General features: G+C 48.2%; 1 protein-coding gene across 11 annotated transcripts in view; it reads right to left on the bottom strand.

Annotated features, from left to right (window-relative positions):
• Positions 1-26,961, bottom strand: part of CHD2 (chromodomain helicase DNA binding protein 2) — a 115,551-nt gene that overhangs the window by 23,237 nt on the left and 65,353 nt on the right. For 10 of the 11 annotated variants that reach the window (XM_068695438.1, XM_068695439.1, XM_068695441.1 and 7 more), the window contains 13 exons: positions 16,977-17,208; positions 14,210-14,296; positions 8,723-8,784; positions 7,248-7,370; positions 6,811-6,960; positions 5,793-5,926; positions 4,902-5,127; positions 3,980-4,080; positions 3,308-3,352; positions 2,967-3,142; positions 2,110-2,234; positions 1,377-1,593; positions 705-794 (listed from right to left, as the gene is read on the bottom strand). In XM_068695438.1, the coding sequence (XP_068551539.1) occupies positions 705-794; positions 1,377-1,593; positions 2,110-2,234; positions 2,967-3,142; positions 3,308-3,352; positions 3,980-4,080; positions 4,902-5,127; positions 5,793-5,926; positions 6,811-6,960; positions 7,248-7,370; positions 8,723-8,784; positions 14,210-14,296; positions 16,977-17,208 (1,768 nt within the window). Of the gene's footprint in view, positions 1-704; positions 795-1,376; positions 1,594-2,109; positions 2,235-2,966; positions 3,143-3,307; positions 3,353-3,979; positions 4,081-4,901; positions 5,128-5,792; positions 5,927-6,810; positions 6,961-7,247; positions 7,371-8,722; positions 8,785-13,224; positions 13,349-14,209; positions 14,297-16,976; positions 17,209-26,961 lie in introns of those variants that run through there. The other variant, XM_068695445.1, reaches the window with a different exon arrangement.

The following is a 26,961-nucleotide window of genomic DNA, read 5'->3' on the forward strand; positions in this document are numbered from 1 at the left end:
AAAAATAAAATCTGGGGAGCAGGGTGCCCACACCATAGTTGATTTGTTGTAAAGGTGAAAAACAGCCACACTGCCTAGCACTCCTACCACGTCTGAAAGGCATTCCTGCAAGTACATCTATTTTGATCCACCTTTTCTTTACCCAGAGAATGCAGTCCTCCCCCAGGCCCCAGTTCCTCTCTTTCTCCATGGCCATGGGGCCCTGCTATGGCACTGGCCTCACTGACATGATCAGAGCAGTAGCATATAACACTTTTATATATAGCTATATATAAAACTCTGTAAGTTATGGCAACCTGAGAGTTTTGATATTTTTTTTTTTTCACTAGTGTTAAGCTTCTTGTTTTCTCCTAGGACTTGATGATGCACTGACAGAGTTGATGTCCATTTCCTTAACAGACAGATTTTGCCTAAGTGTGAAAATCCAGATAATGGAAGCCCTGTGCCAAAAGTTCATTGTAAAGTTTTGCCCTCTTAACTAGTCTAAATTAAACCAGGTAAAATCCCACTACAGCTCTGGTTGGTGTCTTATAAAAATTAATACAACTGCCACAGTACCAGGGTGAATATGCAGCGAGTGTCCAACAAACCCTCTGCCCACTACCAACACACCCTCTCCCCTCTGTCCAACCCACTCAGAGGGTGGCTTCCTCAGTTACAAGCAAGAGGTGACCTAAATAAAACACCCTTGGCCCATTACTCACCTTGTCTTTGAGGAGGATCTCGTATGTTGTGATAAGTGCATTGAACTTCAACCTTTTAGACTGAGAGTGAATCCACTCATATTCACGTATCTGCGAGAGGAGACAACCAAAATTATTGAAGGGAAGGAGTTAACAGGTGTTATTTGAGTGTACCTATAGCTGGAGACTCCAACCGAGTCCAAACCCTGTTGCTGAACGTGACATTTGACGACCAAAGGGTGTCCAAGGAGCAGCTTGTTTTACTGCACGCATGGCTCTTACACAAGCACCAAAATAAGGTCAAACAACTTGCTGTTGTGACATTCACCCACCATGTCACTACTGCCACCACTAGACTCACAACATTTGTGTGCTGCCTTGTCTGAATAATTCAGAGCAGATGGATGAGGTTGGCAGTTGTGCCCTGCAGCACATTTCAGCCTAGTGGTCTCCAGACCTTCTAGGGGAGGCCAGTACCCCTGTGCTCACTCTAAGGGGGAAAAATAAGGTAGCAAAGTCCCTACAGCAGGGAATTCCACCCAAGTGCTCAGCTACAACCAGCTCTAACTGCCCACAGGACTGTCGGTACTCTCCAGCAGATGGCATGTCACACACATACATGCTACACAGAAGCTGCTGCATTGCACGCAGCATTTCCATGAACCCCACGCCCTCCGCTTTCTGATTACCCACCATGTTCCTGCTCATGAGGTCTCCGATGTAAACTACCACGTTTATCTCAGGCGCCCACACTTCAAACTCTCTCTGCCACGAGGTGAGAGTCGACAGAGGTACCACCACCAGGAAAGGGCCGTACAGCTGGTGCTGGTGGAAGAGGTACGACAGGAATGATATTGTCTGAATCGTCTTCCCCAGGCCCATTTCATCAGCCAGGATCACGCTGTTGTTCCTGTGCAGGAAGAGAACACACACAAATGCTGCTTGACTACGTGTTTGTGCCACTGCTAACATACTGTGCGCTAGCACAAATAGCAACCCACAACAGACAGAAAGAGAGCAGTGCAAAAACATTTGTATGAATGCTTGTGAGTGGATCCCAGAGATATCTAGACAGCAGCTTGCAAAAAGGAGCAGATTACAACCACTCCAAACTGGCATGGAAGGATGAAGGCACAGGGAGAAGGGAACCAGTGGCCTAATTTTAGAAGGACATTTCTCAAAGACTTCAACAAGTGTGCAAGCATGCTGAGGCAGAAACCAGTTATTTTCTGCTTTCCTTGTTCCATCTACAATGCAACTAGGTGTGAAAAAACTTGAAATACTTCAAGCTGCAGAAGTAGGCTCGGTAAAGACCTCACTTGAGAACAAGAGGGCCAGATCCTACTGGGATAAAAATCAGGAGACCCAAAACGAGCGTGGCTCGTTTGCAGTGCTGACCAGAGCTTCAGACAGCATCCGTACGTACTTGCACCAGGAGTGAGCGAGCCAGTTGAGGCCCTCCAGCTGGTAGTCTCGCAGCTCCAGGTTCTCACCACCAATGTACGAAGGCTGTTTCTTCAAGGCAACAAACCTTGGTCTCTGCTTCAGTACCTGAAAAAGATGACACCATAAGCCCACTGGAGAAAAAGACCAGGTAAGGCTAAAAATTCAGCAATGAAATCTGTGGGTTTGGTGAGGAATGTAGATTGGCTCATCAGCTAATGTTCATTTTTGTCTTCCTAGCCACTTCTTGTGTCTGCAGTTCAGACACCACTCAGCAGTGTTCTGTTTTCCTGCCTTCCTCCAGTTCTGATGATCAGAGCTGCAAGTCCTCCCAAGAGTGCAATTAGCTGTACATAATGTACACTGGATGGAACAAGTTCCACTTTCCTTTTTGGCCTTTTCTGTTTTTTTTTTGTTTTTTTTTGTTTGTTTTGTTTTGTTTTGTTTTTTTCTCCCACTGTCTCCATCCCTCTCCTCCACTGTATCAGTGTCGTGCAGACTTCCTCTTTCCCCAGCTGTGCTGTTTTTCCATTCAACTGATATTAAAACTTTGCCTGGCTACAGCAGCTCCTCCTGAGGAGGAAGCACTTTGCAAGGATTAATTAAGCCTCTCACTCCGCAGGGGGACATAACATGCTCACTGTGCAGAGCAAATGAAACCAAAAGGGGTTCACATCTCTGTCTAAAGCACAAGAAGAGCAAACAGCCATTCAAACACTGGTGGGAAGATGGGGACATGTTCTCTGACATTTATCCTGACAAAACTTTATGTTCCTACTGTTTGTGTCATCACCCAGCCAGGAGAAACAGAGCAAGAGGAGAGAAGAGAAGCAAGCAAACCTTGCAGTCCCGGGTAGGAATTGTTTTGGAGTTGTTACGGTTGTTGAAGCTGTCAATGCAGTGCTGAAATTTCTTGCTTATCAGAGCCTCATCTTCCCAGCTGCATTCCGCGTAGGGCAGCCCCATCCACTTGCACAGGTATTCAGGGTCATTTGAGGATGTTTTGCGACTATTTGCTGCAAAATATGCACACACAAAAAAAAGCCCAAACATCAGCAACTGCGGTTCTGTGGCTGAACCACAAGCGTGGTTCACAAGGGCAGTCTGAACCACCCCTACAACCACAAGACAGGTCTTGGCTAATAGGAAAAGTGTAGAGAGGCCAAAGAGTGCTTCTTTACCTGGGAAGTCAGCGTGCCCCGTCGCAGACTTGCTGGTCTTCACGGCTGTGGTTGGAGACACAAGGGAAGCAAGGGTTTATGTGCTGGCAGCCAGCAGGGGGAGCAGGACAGACAGAGGACCACATGCATTTTTGAGAGGAATTGTGTGGAAAGAGGTTAAACAACTCTCCAGGCCAATTCCCAAAGCAACTGGCTGCCAGCACCTCTGACTGATACTTCTGTAATAATAGTGAAGTGCTAAGCCCCGTTTTTATTTTTAATAAGTAAGTAATCATGAAAATCTAACCCCTGAGCTGCCTTGCAGTCTAACCACATCCTTAACCACAATGTCACGGAAAGTAGTCCTGACAGCACCAGGCCTGTGCTTCTGCAAACACCTTGACAGAAGTCAAAGGCCTTCACCAGCAGCAGCAACTTCAGCGAGCCCCTGGAAGCTGGGTGTATCATCCCATACTTCAAAGCAAGGAAAGGGCAAGCGACCAGCATTGCTTGTAGATAGATATTTGTAAACCTGCAGAGCTACTGTTCAGTCCCTAAATCTCACACACTAATTCTCCAGTGATATGGGAATAAAAGGAGAAAAAGGGAGCCTTATGCTCATTTTGCTGTCAGTACACATTAAAGTTCCCAAGTCTCACTTCACCCCTTTACAGAAGTATTGGGTTCACTTACCAATTACTCTCTCCACTATTTGATACTGTTTGTTCAGCTCTGAAGCCAGCTCCTGTTGGCAGTTGAAATATTCCACATCTTCAGGGGATACCTTGGCCAGCCTATATGCAAAAAGAAAAATAAAAAGAGATTATAATGCTTCTGTAACGTCATAATGCTCATTGAGGCAATGTATAGAAATTTTATTTTCTTATATGGTTATGGAATTAAGTCACTGAAGCAGACTACTGCTTATTTGACATCTATATTTCTAAAAGTTTCCTATAATTATAAAATATTACTGGGAAGCAAATGTCATAGAGGTTCATATTGTCTCCCTGGTAAATGACTCCTTATCCTGCTGCAAGAATCAGCCACAAAAATCCAAATCAAACAATCAGGGATGGAAGCTGCTACTCCAGCTTTATCGCTTCAGAAGCACACAGTAGCCCCCTTTATTTTTCCTGGGGAGAAGACAAAAACGTACATATAGACGAGCCCATAATTAACAAGGGTTAACAAGGCTGCCTTGAAGCAGCCTGCAAAGCAAAATTCAACAGCCTGCCCTGTGATGAGCCCTGTTTTCCAGCACAGCTGCTTGGTTTAGCACGCAAGGTCTCACTTCTATCCATGAGCCCTTATGCCACCTCCTGGGCCAGGCACTCCTTTTATTTGTTGTCAGCTACCCAATTTATAAGCCTGGGAATTGGCAATATGTGAAGTTCTGTCTCCTCTCTCTTTTAATACCATGGCCACAGGCATCATTTCTATGATGGGGATGTTGATCAACAAGCAAAGAGACACGAGTGTTGTGCACTGAAAACAGTTGCTTTGGATGGAATATGCTTTGCAAGAAAAAATCAAATGTTTTCAGCCCTGACGGTGCAAACCTCTGGCTAAAAGATTCTCCCAAGGCAAAATCACTGGTCGAAGTAAAGCATACCATTGCTTGATCTCCTCCTCTTTTTTCTTGAAGTTTTCTAGCTTTTTCAGGCCCTTCACTTTCTGCTGCTGCAGGGACTCTTCACTCTCCCATGTGCTATGGATGTATGACCAGCCTTTCCATTTGATCAGGTACTGAACTTCTCCCTCATCCTTTTCAGGGTCAAAGTCAGCACTTGGGTTGCCATTGGCTTCAGTTGCATACACTGTGGTGGAAGCACCAGTGGCTGCAAAAGAAATCAGGCTGCAGTTGGTACCTTTGTTAAAAAGCACTGGACATGAACTGCATTAGAGGAGGAAGTTATTTTTTCTAATGCATCCTTTGTGACAGCACAAAGAATATTCTACAGATTCTTCCACCCAATGAGACAGGCATACAAAAGTTTTCCATACAACAGGATCTTTTTAAATCTCTCTATCATAAATGCCTTTTCTTTAAATATAATTCAAAGGTCTCTTGAAAATACCCAAGACCGTTCAGTTTTACAAAAACACTTTTGTGAGGCTATGAGAACAAAACATCAGCTTTATTTCCATTGTGGCTTTGTCAATGCAGCTATGAAAACTGACTCTACTGGAAGAGCTATTTTATCTTTTAAGGAAGAGAAAAGCAAGAACTTGCAGAACAATGACTGCATCTTTAAAATGCGTGCACGCTAAAAGAAAGCTGCCAAGCACATAAACTTGACATTTTAGGTTTTTCAATGGTAGATTTTTACAAAAGCTGCTAGAAGGAAGAAATAAGAGGCACAGGCGAAAGCGTGAAGAGCACTGAAATAACCCTGAGCCCCACTGGAAGGCTTCAAAGTCGCAAAAGCATTGGACCAGTTGACGAGAAACAGAGAGTGCATGACTGAAATCAGAAATAAAGTCTTTTTCCAGGGCTACGCACCTCCTTTTTTTCCAAGCCTGATGTCCAAGACTTTCTCAATAGTTTCACTGTTGTCTTGCTGTTCATCAGCTCCTTCCCCAGTCATCTCTATCAGGTCATCAGAATCCGTCTCAAAATCATCATCTTCTTTGTAACTGAACAAGATCAAAACCAAACTGATAAAAAAGCCTTTGACTCTTCCCAGTCCAGAAACACACAGAGTGGCATGGAGCGGAGCAAGCCTTTTCCAGCATTTATCCTGGGGCTCAGTGCTTGTTCAGCACACGCATCTCTTAAATCAGCCATTCAGTATTTTTCCCTGAGACACACAGATAGCAGCTACGCTTTATCAGAGCAATAGTGCATCATGTCCATGTAATGTTTGTGATCATGGCCAACACCAGATGCTTCATGAGGAAGTGGAGCAATCCCTGCAGCAGAAGCAACGTAAGACCACCAACAAAGCCTCTTCTATCCAGTGACAGATTATTTTACATTTAATAACACAGGTTGCAGAGCACTGAAAGGCTGCTCAGGTGCTACGCTGCCCTAGGAACTACACATCTAATTTTTGATAAACAGTGAAGAACCCAAAAATATTCTTCGGATGGCTCTTTGCAAGTCCCTTATGAGGTGACTGCCAGAAGGTGAGAAGGTGTATTGGGGAATGGATAATGCTTTGCCTCCACCATTTCTCAATGCTCTGTCCTAAGGAATTACTTATCAGCCATCTCAGACAATTGCCCCAGCTGCTCCCTCCTACTCATTTTAACCTATTATGTGCAATTCTTAATCTCATTTGAGAGTGTTTTAGAAACATTAAGCAAACCTCCTTGCTTTACAGCTGGCAAACCAAGGTAAAGAGAAGTCAGATGCTTGCAGCGTGAACCTGTTGAAAGCCCCATCTCAGGCAAAAAATATCTACAGGGTCTCTCTGCGGGGTCACACAGGTTGTCAGTGCCTGGGGCGGGGAATTTGGGGTGCCCTCTTCCCCAGCCCACCAGCTCTCATCAGCAAGCCACCTCACACTCCTCGTTACCTGACATTTTTGGCTGCTCTTCGTCGAGTTTGTCTCTTGGGGGTCTCATCGTCTTCATCGTCGTCGTCATCTTCAGATGAGTCCGGTTTCTTTCTCTTCTTCCCACGCTGGGGTTTGTGAGGCTTTTTAACGTTGGTTTTGGCCACTGTTCTAAAATAAGTATTAGCAGAAAGCTATAATACAGTGGGTTTTACATAAATGCCCATGTTAGTAAGCCTTAAAAAAGCACAAATTTCAAATATGAGACTCCTAGAGACTTAGCCTGCTCTAAGTACCATGGCAACCACTGTATCACTCACACAATAACTAGGTCCACAGGCTCATAATCGAGGATAATATTGAAGAAAATATTCTTTAGCAACAAATAGAAACTGCCTCTCCTCCCCAGCACAGGCAGGAAAGACATGCAGATACAGACTGAACCAACCACTCCTTACCTCCTCTGGGCAGGTCTTCTTGCTTTAACTTTCTTCGGTTCAGGCTCACTCTCTGCACTGGTGCCCTGCTCCCCTCCATCTTCATCCTCTTCTTCACCAGAGACCTCTCTTTTCCATTTATTTCTGTGGTCAGAAATGTAGGTCATCAAGGGCCGCCATATTTCAACACAAATGCTTGGCTAAGAAGGCATCCGAGCCATCTAGGTTAATACCAGCAGGCCATAATTATGAAAAAAAAAATACTGTGATGCATGGGGGAGCTGATGCTGCAATTTTCTGTTTTTAGGAATAGGTCTCGTCACCTACATCTTAGCTACACAGTGGCAATATGCCGTGAACATGAGTGGCTCTCACCACGTGCTACAGCACTGCATGTGGCAGGGCTATGCTTCAAACAGCGGGGTGACAAAGCGCTTCAATTTATTTATTTTTCATTTCCACACATGCATTTCTGAAACGAGGTGGAAAAACCTTCAAGGTGGTTTCAAGCAGACAGATATTTCTCAGAAGTGCTCGCTTTCACTTACAGTTTACGAGGCATGAGGTGCACAGATACACTTTCCCCTCGTAGCCCAGCAAACAGGGCAGGAAGTCTCATGCCAGTTAGCTTTAAGTAAGTAAAGTTTCCAAGGCTGAAGCCAAATCCCACTGGTGCTATTTGTGAAAGCAAGCAGGTTCTTCACCAACAACGTGGAGCAAGATTCAGCTCTGAGCTGCCCTCCTCTCTCCATGGGGTACACGGGGAGTCCACGGGGATTATTCCCCTTGCCCCTGACTCTTATTCCCCTTCATCTTGTTCTGCACTGCTGTATGCAGCTGAATGAGAAATTAAAAGACAAGAAAGGAGAAAGGGAGCAGGGACCAAGGGGCATCCTGCTGTGTTTAGGTTTTTTCCATCAGGGTGCTTGGTAGCTCTCTTCAGTACACTTGTGTTTAGAAAAACTCAGAGGTGCTCATTAGATGGAAACAGCAGCAAAACATAATTTAAATGAACTCGGATATTTTGATGGGACATCCAAAATGTCCTTTCTGGAAGGTCTTGCATCTTATCAGAGGGTAATAAAAGATAAACAAAAAAAGGTAATGATTTGGCATTTTATTCTCTATTCATTAAAAATGAGGGAGGAGCGAGGATTAAACTATTTGAAGTACCCCTGAATGAGAAAAAGTAACACAATGAAGTGAAAGACTGACAACAAAAAATGAACCTGACTTGTTCTGGTTCCCTGGCATAGGCAAAGTGGGAAAACAATAGAGAAGTTGGGAAATTGCAGCCATCCAAAGGTTTACATTCATACTTCAATTTTAATCATCCAAAGTGTTATTACTGAAAATATTAATTAATTTTACAAGCTTTCCAAGTTGACAGTGCCTGTCAAACAATTACTACTATTCTGAAAAATAAAATAAAACAATAGAACAAAAGAAAACAAAACAAAGTGCCACTACTCAAAACCCCTTTCCCAGAAACTCACGTTTTTTTCATTTGCTTCTGGCCTCTTCGTTTGGGGCTCTCATTTTCAGATTCGCTACTTGCCTTCAATTGAAAAGAGAGAAAATCAGGTTGTAGGCTTCACCCTGGACCGTCTCCTCAAGGACACAACTGAAAGGCATGCACGTGGCCTGACCTCAGACGCAGCCCCAGTGCTTTCACGGCGGCGTTAGGGGATGCTTTGGTGGGATGGGGCTGCAGAAGAGCCACCAGCAGCCCCGCACTGGTCCCCCCGCACTGCCTCGGCTGCAGGGCTGGAGCCCCTGCTCTCAGCACGGAGCAGCAAAAGGCTGAGAGCCCCAATGCATTATCAACAGCAGGGTCGCTGGGGCTGGGATGTGCACGGCCACCCACCCAGCATCCACCTCCAGCACCTGGCAGTGGGCAGCAGCCCTGCAGCGTGCGGTGCCCCGGGGGTCACACAGCGACGGACACGTTTGAACCTCCAAACCTTGCCCTGCTCGAGTCCTGGGGACAAAGCCACGGAGAGAGGGCTGCTCAGCTAGGACACGAGGCGAGCATCAGGTCTGCTCTGTGCCCTGTGATGTTTGGGAGGGAGGGCTTTCTGTGCTTGCACTCACACAGACGTGTTATGACCCCTGCTTTCATTACAGAAACTTCCTATAAGGAAGGAAGTTCTCCTTAAAAAGACACTGTTCTCATCACAAATGTCCTCCTTACTCTCCTGGGTTTTTCTCCCATAGCAAAAGCAGCCGAGGAAGCGGCTGGGTCAGACCCTGCCCTGCTGTTTTCCTTCCTGCTCATCCCCCCAGCCTCCTCCAGTGAAGTCTTTATGGCTAAATATATCTCGAGATATTCTACCTCCTCGCTGAACTATTTTAAATGTGGGTGTCATCGACTCCTACGGGCTGAGATAGCTAAAAATCTTCGTTGTGCACAGCCCTATTTTTGTAAAAACTGGTCAACCGTAAAAACAGATCCCCACACAATTAACACCCCGAAACGAGCAGATGACTTTGCCCGAGCTACCTGCCACGGAACACACAAAGCACCGGGGAGAAAACCGAAGAAGCCAACGGGAGATTTTTCAAAGGGTATTAAAATGATAGAAAAAGCCTCAAAGACTGCTCGCTCCATGCATCTTGTGCCTTTGAAATCTTCTGTTTAACACTCTTTTTTTGCTGTGGTATTGAAGAAGTGACCAGAGAGACCCCAGCCTCAGCCCTGGGTGAGCTCTGGCTGTGTCTGTGCCTCCCGTGCACCCGCTGCGTTCCTGGGACAGCAGCAAGGCTCCGAGCCCAGAGGTGCTCGGACAAGGATCACCTGAAACGGCCTGAGCTGCAGTGTTAAGAAGTCAAGGCAGGGAAAAGTCATGCCCTGCACTCCTGCTGTCTTTCTGCAGCCTTCATTTCCACTTTCCAGCTTCCCTTTCACCAGCAGAAACTGCCCTTTGGCTTGTGCCTGTGTTTCCATTTAATGATCGGGAGTGCTAGTTGCCACATCAGACCAGGAGCTGAATCTCCTGGTGGTTTTGTACCGGATTTCGGTGACACACCAACACCTCCAGCACGGTGTCCTCACACGAACACGTTCGCCACCTGTTGCACTGCACGGGATCCCTGTCTCATAGTCCAAGCATCCAGGAAGCGAGTGGCCAGCTAGCAGCACGGGCAGCCCTGCCCTCGCATGGCACAAACCCTCCCACAGACTGCAGCTTCAGCACAGCACAGTTCTAAAGTCCTCGCTTTTCTTTTTTAATCTTTTTCCTCCTTTAATCTCTCTTTTCCTCCCTGACATGTGCTGCTTTGCCATTCCAGCTGTGGTGTATTTCTCAGTAACCGTCCCTCGATGCGTGTTTACTTTCTGCTGTCTCTTGGCAAACCCCGAGCAGAGAGCAGTTGATTTTTCTCCCGCTCTGCGTCAGAGAAGACCAGATTTGGAGAAAACCAAACACGACCTTTGCCGCTCTCTGAAACTAACTCCACTCATTTGCCAAAATCCCACGTTTCAAGATTTTTGCCTTCACTTTCCTAACGCCTCTGCTCTCCTGCTCCGCCGCTGTTTCCGCGTAGCTGACGCTCATCTCAAGAACTCATCTTTCCCTCTTCGCCTTGAAAAATCTAACTTGTGGCTCCAGCTCGGCTGCATATCACAAAGTCCCTGCTGTCTCCTCCGGAGCTGTCTCTGCTGCAGCCTGGCCCCAGCCTGAGTCATCATGGCCTGCCCGGTGCTCCCACCCCGCATGCCCATGACTCAGCCTCTCCTCGCCCACCACATCACTTCTCGCTCCTCACCCGGCTCCATCTCCCTTCCTGACCCCAGGCTGCCTGGCTCCAGTTGTGGCTGAAAGCTGCCTCCTACCATTTCATATAAAATCATTATTTATTTATTTTTTTTAAATAGCAATATCTTAATTCTGAAATCCCCATTTCGAGGCCCGGCTGCAAAACCCGACGCTGACTCGCTGAGACCAGCCCATGGGGGAGGTCGGCACCTCCACAGCACAACCGGAGCCGGTGCTGTTGGCAGCCCACGGGCTCTGGGCAGTGACCTGCGGGGTGAAGGGAGGCAGGGCGACAGCCACGGAGCTGGGAGCACCTCCCGGAGGTCTCATCTGTCTGCAGCCACCCTCAGGAGGAAGCAGACGGGTTGGGAAATCGCATGCAACTCATATGTTGATAACGTCGCCTCCCCAAGTGGCATGAGATGAGCTGACAACATCCACCCCCGGTCGCCACTGGGGTTTTTGGCAGCTCGGCAGGAGATGCCAGGTGTGCACTGCTTGCTCTTGGAGCCTGTAGTGCCAGCACTGCCCAAATGTTGTGGCATGGAGCAGGGCTTAGCCTGCCCCTCCTGCACTGGCCAAGGAGGAAGGAGATTTGCACAAAGACCAGCCTGCCCGAGCTCCCCTTCCCTACCAAACGCTGCAAATGTGCCCAAACTGTTCCAGTGCCACTCTTCCAACTCGACTAGAGACCAGCCTCTTCCTACCTGCACTCCTCACCTCCAGCCGAAGGGATCAGCCCTCCCTCTCCACACCTCACCAGCTCCTCCTGTGTTATTCCTTCTTCTCTCCTAGCTCTGACAGTGCACACAGCTTTACTAGATTATCTGCGCTGTATTTCACCATGGAGCAGTGCCATACAAGACATAATGACGCTGCATACGTTGCACCAAGACAGCAGCAGCTTTAAAGATCTCGTTCTGCAGATTTTCCAAGGGTGTCCTCCCCACCAGCCCCTTGGCATGGCCCAGGGGGGCTCTGGAGCTCACCCTGCCTGCTAGGAGACACGAAGGCCCCAGACCGTAGCTCACACTGAAGTCAAAGCAAGGATTTGGCTCATTTCAGGCTTAACACAGCCCAAGTTCTGCGGAAAAGCTAGAGCCTCTGAGCTTGCCAGCTCAGTTTTCTGATGCGTGCTGAACTTCTCTTTCCTGGCGATACCGGTAATGTCTGAACTTTCAGCAAAGATGCGAGGCAGAGCATTAATCACAATGCAAATGAGCAGGGCATTTTCTGTTTTCAACAGTAAAAAAAGAAGTATTTGGGGAATGGCTGGGCCCCTCTTTCACACATCAGATGCACCATGCCATTTACTACGAATTCTAATTACAAACCGTCCTTCTTATAGCCAAAAATTTGTGTCTGTTTTGGGCATGTTTCTTTCTTGATGGCCCCAGCACACTCTGCAAGGCACCTGCACTGCACATCTCGCTTCCCCTTGCTGAAACATGAGGCTGATTTATTAACTGCAAAGAAACCATACGGGCAAGTACAGTTTTTACTGAAAACTCACGTGTGTTCTTATTCCTGGAGACAGCCCTAGAGCCCCGAGCAGCTCCGTGCCCCTATGCAAAGCAGCACTTTCGCTTCCTGCTCTTTCGCAGCCCACGCCTGGCTATTGATCAGAAATTGCCACCACCTCTGACTACATCTCAGAGACCTCCACGAGGCGCCTGATGCCTTCAGCCCAAACGGGGGGGCTCAGCAGAGACAAATGAGGAGCAGTGCGGAGAAGCTTTAAGGAAGAAGGCGATTAAGAGCTGCCAAGCGCCTCGGGCTCCTGCCAGCTGCTGCAGCACTCAGCACCAGGCAGGATCGAGCTATGCTACCTCCTCCCTCGTGGCGTTTGGGTCTTCCAGCATCAAGGCTTTCCATCTCCTGCTCTCTGCGAGGCCCCAGCACTGTGCTCCTGACACGTCACACCCGCCACCAGACTGCTGCAGACAGGAGTTGCCCTACAGGGACCAGTCAGCACTGCTTTGGGGAAAGAGGGGGGAATGGGGTGGTCCAATTCTGTTAATTCTGGCTTTCCTTTTCACAAAGATGGCAGTGGGCTCGTTGGGACGATTTTTTTTTTGTTTTTTACAATATTTTGTGGTATAGCAAAGTTTTTGCATCTCGGATTTTTTTTTTTTTTTAACTTTATCGTACCTTGAGTAGTAAGAAATAAAGATATCGAAAAAGAAAACAACATTTGCAAAACCACGTAATATTGTAAAACAAAAAAAGACGGGACTTACCTGAGCCCCTACAGGGCACTGGGGGCTGCAGCCGAGGTCTGTGGCGGGTGTGACATCGCCGGCACAGTGCGTGCCGCTGGGGCATCGCACAGAGAGGCGGCCGGCGAGCCTGGGCTTTGCCGAACTTGAAAAGGAAAACAAAAGCTAAGTCAATGACGTGCCGCAAGCCCCTTCCTAACCTGCTGCCGTGCGGGATGTCCAGCACTGGAGGCGGGCGGCGGTGGAGACCTGCGTCACGCTCGCACCTCTCGGGCGTGCGAATGCGAACTGCGGTGCTGGAGCACAAAGAGCCTGGTCTGCACGCTTTAGGAGCAAACTCTACGCCCTGAGCTTTCTTTTTGGTCTCTCTCGGGTTTTCTTTCCCTTCCTCTATAACCACTCAATCTTCCTGAAGATCTGCGGATGAGAAGTTCTGCACACAAGGTCTGTTAGATGTAAACGAAGGCAGCTAATCCTCAGGGAAAAGGAAGCTCTGAGAAAGCACCAACTGGAAGGTCTGTCTGCCAGGCTCTACCGACTGTCACCTTCAAGTGAAGCATAAAACACTTCCAATATTCAACCAGAGAAAAGAGATGGGTCACAAAGCTGAACACACACAAACGCATCTACCAGCGCGATCCGTCCCAGGATGGGCAGCAACACCTGCTTTATCGCTGTGAGTTGTTTCAGGCCACTCTCCTTTATTCCTGGTTGGAAGCACGTTGTGGTTTTGTGTTTTCCAGGACGTTTCTACAGCAGAGCATGACTCGCGTTATGCCCCACACCGGCACCCAGAGCAGTGCCTGCAGAGCTCAGCCCAGCAGTGCCCCACTGATTTCGGAGCCCTGGGGCCACACATATCCACGTGCAGGACCAGGACCTCAGCTGTGCACTCCAAATCCACAAACCAGGCTAGGACTCAGTGTTTACAAGGCGATGCAGACGCGGTTTGGTTGTTTTTAAGCGTTCGATAGTCCCTCACCTTTTCTTTTTTTTTTTTTCTTACCTCATCTTTTATATTAAATCGCGATGGTTCTTGTCTGCTTCGGTTTGACCTCCTAACCCCATAAACATCAGGATATTCTTCCCACATCTGCAAAATAAACAGACCATCAGAAGGCCTGCTTCACCCCAGGTATTTCTGACATTTCAGAGAGGTTTGATGGTCAAGGTTAAAAAAAAATCAACATAAAACCATTAGGGAGTTTTGCCAGCAGCAACCAGTAGAAGGACGCTTGAGAAACCTGACTGAAACAGATCGTGATTATTCTGGGCTATTTAGTAAGACTTTAAAGGACGTGATTTATCTCAGCATTGTCATTATAGTGGTCCTTCTTTCCCACAAGATAAAAAACACTTTCCAATACGTTTAGGCTGAAGGACAGAGCATTGAGGCAGCCAGGCTCTGCGAGCAACAGGAGGCAACTCCTTGCAGGTGGAATGAACCTACCCACACAGAAGGATGAGTCACTCACAAACAGCCCTCCTGATTCCTTCCCGTAGAGAAAACCTCACCAGCTGCCTGAAGGGCCCAGTGGCAAGAAGCCCCCAGCAGCAACTTCACACGTGAAGCCTGCGACCCATCCCGGGTGGCAAAGGGACCAAACCACCCCGTTCTTCTCCTGAAGGCACCGATGCAAACGCCGTTTGGCAGCGCAGGACACATGGGTTACTGGGAATGGTTGTGCTCTATTTGCTGTAATCAGGCCCTGTAGCAGTGTAATAAGCTATGTACAAAAGCATGTGTTTGTTCTCTCTGGATAGACAGGAGGAGAAGGGGGAGAGCAGAACTGATGGGCTGACGGATTTAAATGTGCCTGTGTTGGTGGCAGAGAGTATCAGAAGCTTTACAGGGCAGATACAAATCCCTGCCATGCCTCCCAGACACCTACAACAGTCCCTCTGCCTTGTCCCTCAGCACAGTTTATCCTTTTATAGTTTCCTAAGCCTATTTACTGTCCTCCTGCTTCTCCTCCCTCCAGTCCTCAAGCATCTCTGCAAGTCACTGGCAGGAAAATGAAATCAAAATGGGCTGCCAGATGCAGCAGTGACTTGGGACTGATGAATGCGAGGCTGCAGTCTGGCACTTTCTCTGCTTCTCTTGAAGGAGTAATGGGCTGACATTGCAATGGCCAGATAGCTAAGGTGTTTATCTGTCAGGCATGAAAGCAGAGAGAGAGAGAGAAATTCAGAGGTGTTTTACTACCCCACATCAAAGAAAAATTCCAGATACTCCCCCAAACATTTGAAGAATCTGTCTTTTCATCTTTTAAATGGCACAGGTTTTGGATGGAGGACAGACTCCCATGACAAATCGGAATAGCACCTAACACAAATGAACCTCACCTTCATGGGCGTATCTAGACAGCAACACAATATAAACAATAATATAATTAATTGCATTGGTTATTCAAGGGGAACAGGCACCAACAGGCCTAGGTTAGCCCCAGCTGAGGAAAACGCCCATTAGCATCAGAATTAAGGGAGGGAGAGGCCTTCCTTATTAGAGGGTGCCCTGACCTTTCCATGTTCCATCCACACCAATTATCCTCTTGCGTATGGATGCGCTCCCTCGTGGGGTAATTTTAATGTTTATTGTCAGGGCCGTGCTCTCAGCAGCCCGCAGAAGAAAAGGCAGCCTTCCTTCAGTCCCCACTTACCAACAGCAACACAGAAAGGTGAAGGTTGTGTTACCACAGCTGCCTTACAAAGGCGTGCTGCCTTGCCAGTATGAACACGGGAGGTTTACCATGACCTTAGCAGGCAGCCCAGAGAGTGGCGAGAGGGAGGAGTAGGACCACTACGACCAAATCCCTCACCTCTGCCTCGCAGGTACGTGGGGAACAGGCTGACAGCACTGCCCTTCCTGCTCTTTACCTACCTAGCAATTTTCTCCATTAAATCCCTCTCGTGAACGAGCAGCACAAGGTGCAAGCCACAGCTATGAAGAACAGGACAGTCACAGACCACAGCACAAAGTATCACTGACCTAACCTGACTTTCCTCCCTCCAACAAACTCAGTTCACCCAGTCCCTATCTCCAAAGGGGCATCTGGGCTTTTTTTCTCGCCCCACGCCCCAGTCCATTACTCGGGTGCCCCTTGGGTAACGCAGGCAGCCAAGGCACAGCTCCTGCTCCGGGGAGGTGCAGCACGAACCAGGGGCAAACTACACATTAGACACTTGTAAACCCTTTTCCTCCTGTGAACCAGAAGGCAAACCTGCCTATGTAGGGCAGGGATTGCTAGGGGAGCTGTGGAAAAAACACAGCTGTCCTGGACAGAACAAAGTTAATATTTTTTTTTGTCCTCTTTTTCCTTTCCCTTTTTTTTCCAAAGAGGTGGGCAGTGATGGAAACGAACCAAAGTGGCCCCAATCCTATATATTCTCCTGGCTGTGTCCCATGGGGAAGCTTTACTGCTTCTTAAAGGGAGAAGAGACAGAAGAGAGGAGAGGAAGGATGGAGGGATAGGATGAAACGAGAGGGTTACTTATTGATGACAGGTGTTTGCCCCTCGTTTGCTATCTTTCTAGTGCCCAAAGGGTTGTCACAGCAAGTGCACAAGCTCCTGCTCACCAGAATGACACGGGGCCATGCACACACACCAAACAGCCATCAAGGGGCTTGGGGGCACCAGAGAGGGGAGGCTGCTGGGGCAATGTGCAACTGAGGCTGGCCAAGTATCAGGGAAGGCAAAGAGCTTGGTTAACGTCCTGCCCATTGGTGGTGGGTACAGGGGTAACACGGCTCTGCAGAGCACCAGGGGCAATACCTTTTTTACATCTGCTATCCTTTCCTTCTTAGAGGCCGGTTTTTCTTTGGTTTCAGGAGGGGTCTGCTGGGATTTCGAACCCGTTGATTCACTTTCGGATTCAGACTGACTCTCAGAGGACTCCGAGCTGCTGTTTGACTCGCTGCCCTGCTCGCTGCCCTGCTCGCTGCCCTGCTCGCTCTCAGACTGGCTTGCAGAGTCAGAGCCAGAGGCTTCTTCGGATGCCGAGTGACTGATGGTAGAGAGAGAAGAGATTACATTTTAACTGTACTGTCACAGCTTCAAAATATGCAGCGAGCAAGCCTGAGCCCCATCCAAGCTACAACGGTAGGCTTGGAATAGCCTAAGCCCGAGTGTGAACTGCATGGCCAGCTGTTGGATGCCCAGGTGACAGTACGACTGCCAAACCAGTGACAAACCACTGCCCTGCTCAAAATCACCAGTCCTCCGGGGACGATCTGGCTTGCTCAGAGCAAGCAAGAACAAATTCGGAGGCCACCTGGTAGCACTGCAGATGAGCAGTAGCACTGACGTGGCTCTCCTCCACAGCCTGGTAAGCCCAGGGGGTCAAAAATCCAACATCCAATTTCTGAGAGGCCAGCACCAAACATTGTATGCATTATGTTGTGTATTGGTAAACGTCACATTCCTTCAAAAAGAGTAAATTTAGCAGAAAAGAAGCGGAAAGGAGCTTTTACAGCATGTGGCTGGGAGTGCTCTGTTTACAGGATTACACCAATGCTGTGGAGACTGCATTGCTCAGAGTACCCAGTAAGAGGAGAGCAGAACATTAAATAAGTGCCTTTTTCCTTTTGGTTTACATCAAAATGGGTTAATACACAGAACATCCACTTAAATGCAGGCTCCTTAACAAAACAAACAAACAGAGAGGCCAAGCTTTTTCAGGTGGCCCAATTTCTCAAACACCTTTGTCCAATCTCTCCCAAATCACTTTTTTTTTTTTTTTAATTTAAAATCCAATTTAAGAAAATAGAAAATTCCTTACAATATATAACACACTTGCTGGTTAGGCAGTGTTACAGAAGCTAGAAGGCAGTGCGATAATAATAAGACTGCAAATTTCTCAAACAAGGAGCATCTCTTTCCAGCTCTTTCCAGCCCTTCTCTGCAGCTAAATGCTTTCATTACATTTAAGAGTTCGTTGCAAATATAACATCATGAAAAAAGAGGCAGAAAAACTTTGCAGAGGGAAAGCGGGTTTTTAATGTGTCTCCTTTTGTACAACTCCAGAAGTAACGAGATACACTGAAAGCTCTGCTTGGATTTCATGATTTAAAAATCAAAATACAACAAGGACAAAAAAATACATAGCATGAAGCACAGATATCATTCAATAAAGACGAAGCAGGCAGAAATCAACGTGTGCTTTAGAGGCATCACTACACACAGCCAGTGAGTGTCTGTACACATCCATACACACATCCACATGCAAACAGGACTCGTTCCCGGTGCGGAAAGAAGCTCCCCGCTGTCGGAGGGGAATGCTGAGAGCTGCTGGGAGATGCAGAGGCCTCCCTGCCGCCCCGGCAGAGCTGCGGCTGCTTTCTCTGACGGAGCGGGCAGAGGGCAGCAGCCGAGCGCGGCGGGAGCCTCCTGCAGGAATCCCTCCAGCGCAGGGCACGCGGCCAAGCTCCCAGCCGCCATTTCACGGCCACCCCTCTTCCACCATCTTAGGGTTTCATCGCTCCGCTGGCTGTTTGCTCTGGTTCAGCTCGCGTGGCCTGGAGTGGAAGAGCTCAGTGTTTGCAGAAAGGGGAGGGGAAGGAAAATAAAAAAAAAAAAAAAAAAAAGGAGCTGTGGGCAAAAATATCCAAAGGGAGAGAGAAACGGAGACTTTCCAGCAGAGACGAGGATGAATTGTCACTGATGATCACTGGTTTCGTTGTCCCGGTTCGGTTTTGACAGGGATGTGGGTGTCACATCGCTCCCTTCCAGCAGGACAGGACCATCGAGCAGGTCCACAAGCAGCCACCACAGATCCATGACACTCAGCTCCCATCCTTCCCTCAACATTTGCCTCACCATTTGCCCCTGCCTACTGCCAGGGCCTCACAGCTCCCCGCCTGCCCTCCCACAGCTCACCCTGGCCCCCACAAACACATCCACAAATCTCCCAACATCTGCTCAGCCGCAGCCCTGGAACGCGGTCCGCTTCCAAGAAGTGTTGAAACCTCTTCACTGGAAATTTTTTGAAGATCCAGCATTGTTGTTTTTTTCAAGAAAAGCGAGGGATTTTTGTTAGGAAACATCACCACAGCATTCAAGGAAACAATACGCCAGGGACAGGCGGTTTCCATGGGCAGGGCTCAGCAGGACACGTCCCACAGAGCCCTGACCTCCTCAGAGGGTGCCTAGAGGCAGCCAAATCTCTGATGCCACGGCACCGAGAGGCAACATCAGGCTCGGGACAAATTAAGTTGGCATCCCATGTCCCATGGGGACACGGGAAAGAGGAAAATACTTTTCTTCAGTCGCATTCATGGGCAAGAGCTGGAAGGAATTACAACAGGGCCTCGGCAGTACTTGTGTGAAGGCAGAGCAGTGAGCGCCGGCCTCTGGAGCAACTTCTTTCTCAAGGCCCTAAGCTCTATGACAAAGACACAGGGACAGCCGTTGTACACATGCCTAGCCATTGTTCCTGTGTGCTAGCCACGTTATCTGGACACTATCATTTTTCTCTTGATGGGAACAGAGCTGTCTGCCAAGAGGAAGGCGCAGATGAGGTACACAGCTGGTGCCCAGGTACGCACGTGCCTGCCCTAGTGCAGATGAGAAACACCATTTCCTGTTCAAGGCTGTTACAAATAATTTTTAAAAAGACTTCGAAATCCCTTTATCAAGGCAAAAGGATACATAAAAGCCAACTCCGTAAAACAATCCTTGCTAAATATCACCGACACAATCAGGAGGTGCTTCCACCTGCCAGTAAGGTGTAAGGGCTTAGCAACGCGACATGCCAAGGCAGGCCTTGCCATTGTGCATAGCTGGAGATTTATACCTCTTTTCACACACTAGTTTCGGGATATGCCCTGCTTTAACATCCCTGAGTTAACATCCAAAAGAGGCCTACTCACAATTAAACTATAACTGGGGGATAAGCTATAATTAATTGTGTCAAAATCCCTCTTCAGGCAGCCCAACACCCTTCCAATTCAGTAGAGAAAAACACCCATGAACATCAAAACTACAGCTGGATCGTTGGGAACTCCCTTAAAGCGAGAAACTCCCATAAAAACTGCGATCTGCTAATGCTCAGCAAAACACGCTCCCATGGCTTCCAGGAACTACTTTAGGCTATAATTCTGTTTTAATTAAGAATCTGCTCCTGATTTGATGGAGGAAAAAAAAAAAAAAAAAAGTCATCCCTTACCAAGGACACATTCCTTCCGAGAAATAAGTAGCTGAACGGCAATGATAAGACCTTTTACAATCAGGCATCTAAGTTTACAAGGCAATTACAGCATGTCTCAAGCCTCCCATGTTAACGTTTAATATTTCACGTCTGAGCACCATGACTTCATTTTACAGGGGATCATCTTTGCTAACAGCAACAAGACATTTTATAAGCTCTCAAGGAGGACAAACAGGGGATGCTTTCAGATGGTGCAAGGCAAGCTGACGTCCCTCAGCAGTGACCCAGCACGTTTCTGGAGTCAACAGCTGCCACGGGAAGGGCTCTCACTGGCACCATTCTGCCCTGACTTCAAAATTGAGCTCTCGACGGACAGAGCTTGAATTCAGCCAGGGGCAGAAAGGAGGATTAATGGCTGCAGATCCTCCCACAAGGCGAGCCCCTCCTAACTTTAAGAATCGGTACGGCCGCGCCACTTCACCGGTTTGATTCTAAACAAGTTTGAATCCAAACAGCAAAGTTCCGCTGGGCTTTGCTCTGCGAGCTGAGCAGGACCTCAGCACAGGCCAAATAACCCCAGCGCAGGCTCAAAAAGGTCTTTGGCACGGGCTCCCAGAGCCGGATAACATCAGAAGCAAAGTTTATCGTTCCTTGCAGGCAAACATACGCTTAACCCTGGGGCTGAGCGAAGCTTCACATGCCCAAAAAACAGCAGAGGCCCAGCTCCATGTCAGCTCACTGCCACCAACGCAGGGACCTGGGGGCACCCGCTCCCCTCTCCCACCCCACACCCTGCAGCCCACGTCCCCACTCACCTTGTGCCTGGGTGAGCACAAACCAGGGCACCGGGCGCCTCCATGATCCACTTGATCTTAGCAGCACACAAGAGGACAAGCCCAGAAAACAATAAATGCAGTCTGTGTCGGCTTGGTGAGTAAAGGCAGAACCAAGCCCTTACAGACCAGTGGCACTACACCGTGCTTGGTAGCACCAAGGAGGAAGGGGCCAGCGAGACCCCGGTTTTGGGCAGGAATGAGCCAGATGCGTGGTTTGGCTACGCCTGGCTCCTCACCACCTTCCTCCGGCAGAGCCGTGCGGTGCTGCTCCAGCTCCGTGGCAACCCCTGCTGCCAACACGGCCGTTGGGGTCGCGTTCTGGAACCCCGGGTCAGCCCACCTCTGCGGGTGAGCCCACCAGCACTGCTGCTGCATGACCTAGTGATGGAGCTGGCCCTGAAGCCTGCAGGATGTCTTCTGCAGAGCAGGCACATCCGTCAAGTCCCGTGTTACCACTAGGAGAGGTTTCTCACCCCCTGTAGGTCTTCAGCGAGGGCTGCCAGTATCGCCTGCCCACCAGTGGTACCCTGTCATGGAAGTGACCCTGGATTTACTCCAAAGCACACAGCAGCAAAGACCATGCATGCCACTGACTCAAAACTGTTTAAACAGGTGTGTAGGTCACTTTCGGAAGACACACAAGTGGTTCTGAGGGCAAAGGGACATGATAAGTCGTAGAGGATGCACTGACTGAACTGGATGCCGTGTTGCTGTGTTCTTTTTAACGCTTCCCCTGAACATTTGATCTATAAATATGATGTTCCCTGTTATATACAAACATATACACTACGCCTACGGACCCTGAAAATAAAAAACAAGCATCATCCGTTAACGCTGATGTGTGCATCCAAGACACACAGTAGCTGTAAAAAAATACATATATCGAACTGTGTTGATCTCACCTCTAGCCCTGGAGAGCAACACAAGACTGACTGTGGCTGCAAGTCACTTGATGAAAGTGATAAAGGATAAGGGATAAAGCATGCACCACAGAAACGATATGATCTCCTTGGGATCCATCCCTTGTCTTGGGGAAGAAAAAAAACAGAAACATGAGCAAATGCTCCAGTAAGCACAGCTACTGACATGGAGGCAGTGCATGGAGCTTGTAGGAGAGCTAAGTGAATGACACTGGACCTGTGGCACTTCAGAAAAAGGCCCTTTTGAGCTCCCTTTAGATTCTGAAAGTCTACTAAAGAGTGATGGGTGCTTGCCTGCCTCCTAAGGCACAGATTTCCTTGGTGGTAAGAGTTGAGATAGGTTAGTCAATGAGGAGTTTTTCCTAACTCTGGTTAGTCAACGTTGAGCTTTTCTTAACTCATTTCCTGCAGGCAAAAATAGAAATGGGGGAAGGGAGAGAAGAAAAAAATTCCCCTGACTCTGTTACCAGCATCATTTCCAGCTCCACGAATGATCTTGCTTCAAGGCAGGAATTTAAACTAGAATATAGCAAACACAGAGAGGCTCTTCGCAGGGTTGAGAAGTCTCGAACATCTTTGAATATTCACAGTATATTTCAGCAAAATCTGGACAGGCTTTTGTGAGGCACAACAACCAGCCCCAGGGCTATACATATAGAGTTGCCCCTGCCAGATGACCAGCGAGTCTTTCAAAAGACGAATGAAAAGGGGAAGGACTTGGGGGTAGAAAAATATTTCCTCAACCTCTCAGTGACGAGCAACTTTTGTTCTGAAATAGGCAAGTGAAAAGAGTTACCATGGAAAACACACACATTTCCCACACGTGACTGCAAACCCTGCTTGGAGAAGGTGGGTGTTAATTACATTTACGCAGCACCGGGCACAATAGGCCAGGGAGCTACAGTAACAAGCAGGGGATTATGCACCCAGCAGGTATCCTATCTAAATAACCATCTGAATTGGGCCCTGCCCCTTGCCAGCCTGGCTCAAAGGACAGGAAGGGGAGGAGGCAGAGGCACTCGCTCCCTTTCTGGCCACCGCTATTTGCTCCAGCACAAGACTCCCAAATGCCAAAGGCAAAGCAATCCTGAGCGCACAGCGAGCTAAATATATCCATCCCGGCTCTGGTGCGGCTCCCTGTAAAGCACATGGGGCTATCTTGAATGACAACTATTTTCCAAAAGTGTTTTTTTTTTCTTCCCCACACTACAAAGACACCACATTATGCTTGCATAATAAAGCAAAAGCAGCAGTTCATTCATGAGCAGGCGCTCTCACTCTCTGATCTTTGAGCCAGAGGCTGAAAATGCCTGGGATGTGTAGTGGGAAAAGAAAAAAACCAGCACAGCGACAAAAGGAGTCAAAACCTGTCTGCTTGATTAAGGAGGGCCATTGAGAAGCTCCAAAGGCAGCAGCCTTCCCCGTCCCAGCACCGAAAGGGAAGTACAATTGCGGTTCTCAGGGTTTTGAAAAGGAGGACTCCCCCTCCCCAGGAAGGCAGAGGGGCACCGTAATGCTCCGAGCTGCCTCCAAACCGCACTGAGCACCTCTGTGCTCCAGGGCCGAGGCATTTTTGGCACCCACATTTTTCAGTAAGGCTGAGCTAAGGAGCAGAGGTGAACTCACCAAGCCCCTCTGCCACTCCAGCTTCTGCTTTGTCACACCAAGGCACAGCTGGGCTAGCACAAAGGGAACTCTGCACACAGCCAGATGTAAAAAACCATCTAGAGACACTGCAGGAAGGCTGCAGCGCACACATAAGTTAGGTTTAAATTAGTACAGTCAGGGTTTTGCATTGTTTTTCCTTGCCTCCTCCTCCCCCATCGATCACAAATTTAATTTGAGAAATAACAGATTAAAGAAATGCAATAATACGGAAAATTGGAACCCCAAAATCAGTAACAAAGAGAGGCACAAAATCCTTTTTGATTCCAGATGAAAGGAACACGACCCAGCCTGAGAGCTGCATTCCCAGTGCCTGTTAAAAGCTGCCTTTAACCACCAGATGTAAGGCTCGGCATTAAGCCTCCCTTCCACAGAGAGCAGGCACATGGCATTCAAAGCTCTCCCATCAGCAGCAACTCCAGTTAAGAGCAGAGGCTCCTCGCCATGAAAGAGACATCAATGACCCCTGTAATTAATATATTAGGGATTACACAATCATCTACACCTAGGAACAAAACTTGCAAGGAACAGCAACAGTTACAACATAACTTTTTTCTATGGACCCAGGTGGCCTGGAGTCGGGATTCTTGACATTGCAACACACTCGTTCAGAGCTGGGGTAGAGGTTCACGGGCAACGAAGCGTGGAGCAGCACTGCAAGCTGCAAAGCTCCCAGAGCTTGGCAAGCACGCTCCTCAGGAGCCCTGCCAAGGCGAAACGCCATGTGAGCAGTTACCAGCACAATACCAGGCGAGAAGCTGAGACAGACTGTTTCAAACATTTTATTTTTTTAACCTTCGGAGCCAAGGTCAGACAAATACATACACCGCAGCAAAAATGATTCTAAGCCCACATGTAAATATAAAGCAAGCCATATATTGAAAGTTATAATTTTGTAGCAGCACGGCACAAGCAGTGATGTAATAAAAGCTACTGCACATTTGGAAAGACTCATCAACGTTTTGCTTCTTATTATACCCAAAATACGCTCCCTGCTCCAAGAAAAGGAGGCATTAGCAGCGTGACAGACTTACAGAAGCTTCATTGCAAGCCACTAGACATGAATTTTTCATCTAGGCGTTTTTGCTTTCCTTTCAAGGATCCTTTGCAGGATATAAAGGCAGTCTTTACAAGTACTCCAGCGCCTGTTGGAAGAGGCTCTTCAAGTGGCATTTCAGCACACATCTTTTCATAAAAATACACCCGAAGAATTTATGTAAGACACCATGTCAGTAGGGCAGTACATCCTTTGCTAGAAGTCTGCTTATATCTAATTACTGTAATCCAGGCTATCCCCTCCCCCAGTGCTGTGCTGCTTGTATTTATTTTCCTTGAAGGAGAGGGGAGATAATGCAGAACAGAACCTTTCTCCATCCATTATCTCCTTCCTGAACTGAATTTTAGCTACGGGCAACAAGAGATTGAGGAGTGTTTCTCAGTCTTCAGAACTCAGCCTAATGTAGCAGTGTAATTCCCACTGGAACCGATGCCTGTGACACAGAACAAGGTACAGTGGACATACATAACCTGGAGGTGTGTATCAGATGCAATTTCAGCCTAAGATGCCAAAGCCACCCAGAGAGGGCTTACTGTCAACATCTGGAGTTCAAAATCAGCAAGACCATGGCATCAGAAGTGTCAGTTCAGAGTCTACATGCCCACTCACAGTGCCAAGTACACAATTGGAACTCACTTCAACATTCAAACATTTGTGCTCTGAATTTAATGTAAAATCCAAGTGTGGCTATTCTAGGCGAAATGCTGAAAGCCACACTGCTCACAAGGCACACAGGGGAGACACCCCATTGTCCTCGTGCCACCCCTCCACGTGCTCCGGGCGTGACCCCGTGACGCTGCAATGTGAAATTGTTCCTCCCCGAGCCGTGGGAGAGCTCAGGGTCAGCCCACGTAGGAAATGGGGGAAGGTGCAGATGAGCAACTGCTGCCCTCAGGGTGCAGCAGGTGAAACATCAACCCAACAGAGAGCAGAGCACAGCACGTATCCATGATCTCAGCCCAGCCATGGAGGCTCTGGAAGTGCAGGCAAGGGGCAGTGCAGGTGGGAGGACGCGTGCCTGCACGTGTGCCCCAGCACAGCAGCGCTCTGGCAGAAGCCGCGTGCTACAGGAGCGTTTTTGCAGGGCTGTGCAATTACCCAGGTGAATTCTTTAATCCTGGCTTTCCGCTTTTATTCAAAGTAGTCACGCATTCAGAGAACGCATAAAATTTGATTAATTAGCTTCGGATGTTTAAGTGAAGGACACAACGCAGAAGAGCTGAGAACCCAGCTTGCAGTTGCTGAGCGTTTTTTACAGCACTGCACACAGCGTCCATCGCTGGCAGCAGTCACAGAACAGGAAACAGAGAAGTTTTAAGCCTGGGAAGGGTGCGTTTGTAATTGGATGAGCCACTTCCTTTGAGAGGGTAATGCGAAGCAGAAGTCACAAAGCAAAGCAAGAAGAACAATCTCCTTTGTGCGCCACCCGGCTGGGCTGACACCACGGCGGGGTGAATGCCTCGCACATCGCTCCTTTTGTCCCCCCCTGCCACTGATGCAGCGTTTTCCCTTTTCAAAAAAGCCTCCTGACAGCTTCGTAAAGGGTTAAAGCTCGACCAAGAGAGGGGGGGAGGGGAAAAAAAAAGAAAAACCACTCATTAAAGAATGGAGCAGGGCAAGTGAAACCGAAAGGCAGCAGGGCGGCCACGCAGCTACCCAGACTAAGCAGAGGAGCTGAAAGCCCAGTTTGGAGATATTGTAATAAACACGGTTAACGTTTCCACTCAGCTTCCATAAAATCAGTTGCAAAACGTGTGCTGAAAGAAGAGTTTTAGTGAATTAAGGACGCTGAAAGCCATCGTGGTGTGAAAGAGGGCCAGATGTTTCAGGAATGCTGTGTTCTGTAATTACTTTCAAGTTAGAAAGAAAGAAAAAAAAGCGGCACCAAAAATAGCCCAGCTCGTTTTCAAGTCACCCACTCGCTTCCTAAAATAGCCGCTAGTCTATTAAAAACTATAAAAAAAATAAAAAAGGGGGGAAAAAAATCTAAAAGCCCGCCAGGCGAGGGGAAGCAAGGGAAGGCGGCTGCCGCGCACCCCCTCACACAGACCACGCACTCAGCGTACGCCACGCAGTTTGCGCAGCCGCCGCCCGGCGGGCTGAGCGCTGCCAGCGCACTCGGCGTACCCAGCAT

This window comes from Anas acuta, chromosome 12 (assembly GCF_963932015.1).
Source record: "Anas acuta chromosome 12, bAnaAcu1.1, whole genome shotgun sequence".
Lineage (NCBI taxonomy): Eukaryota > Metazoa > Chordata > Aves > Anseriformes > Anatidae > Anas > Anas acuta.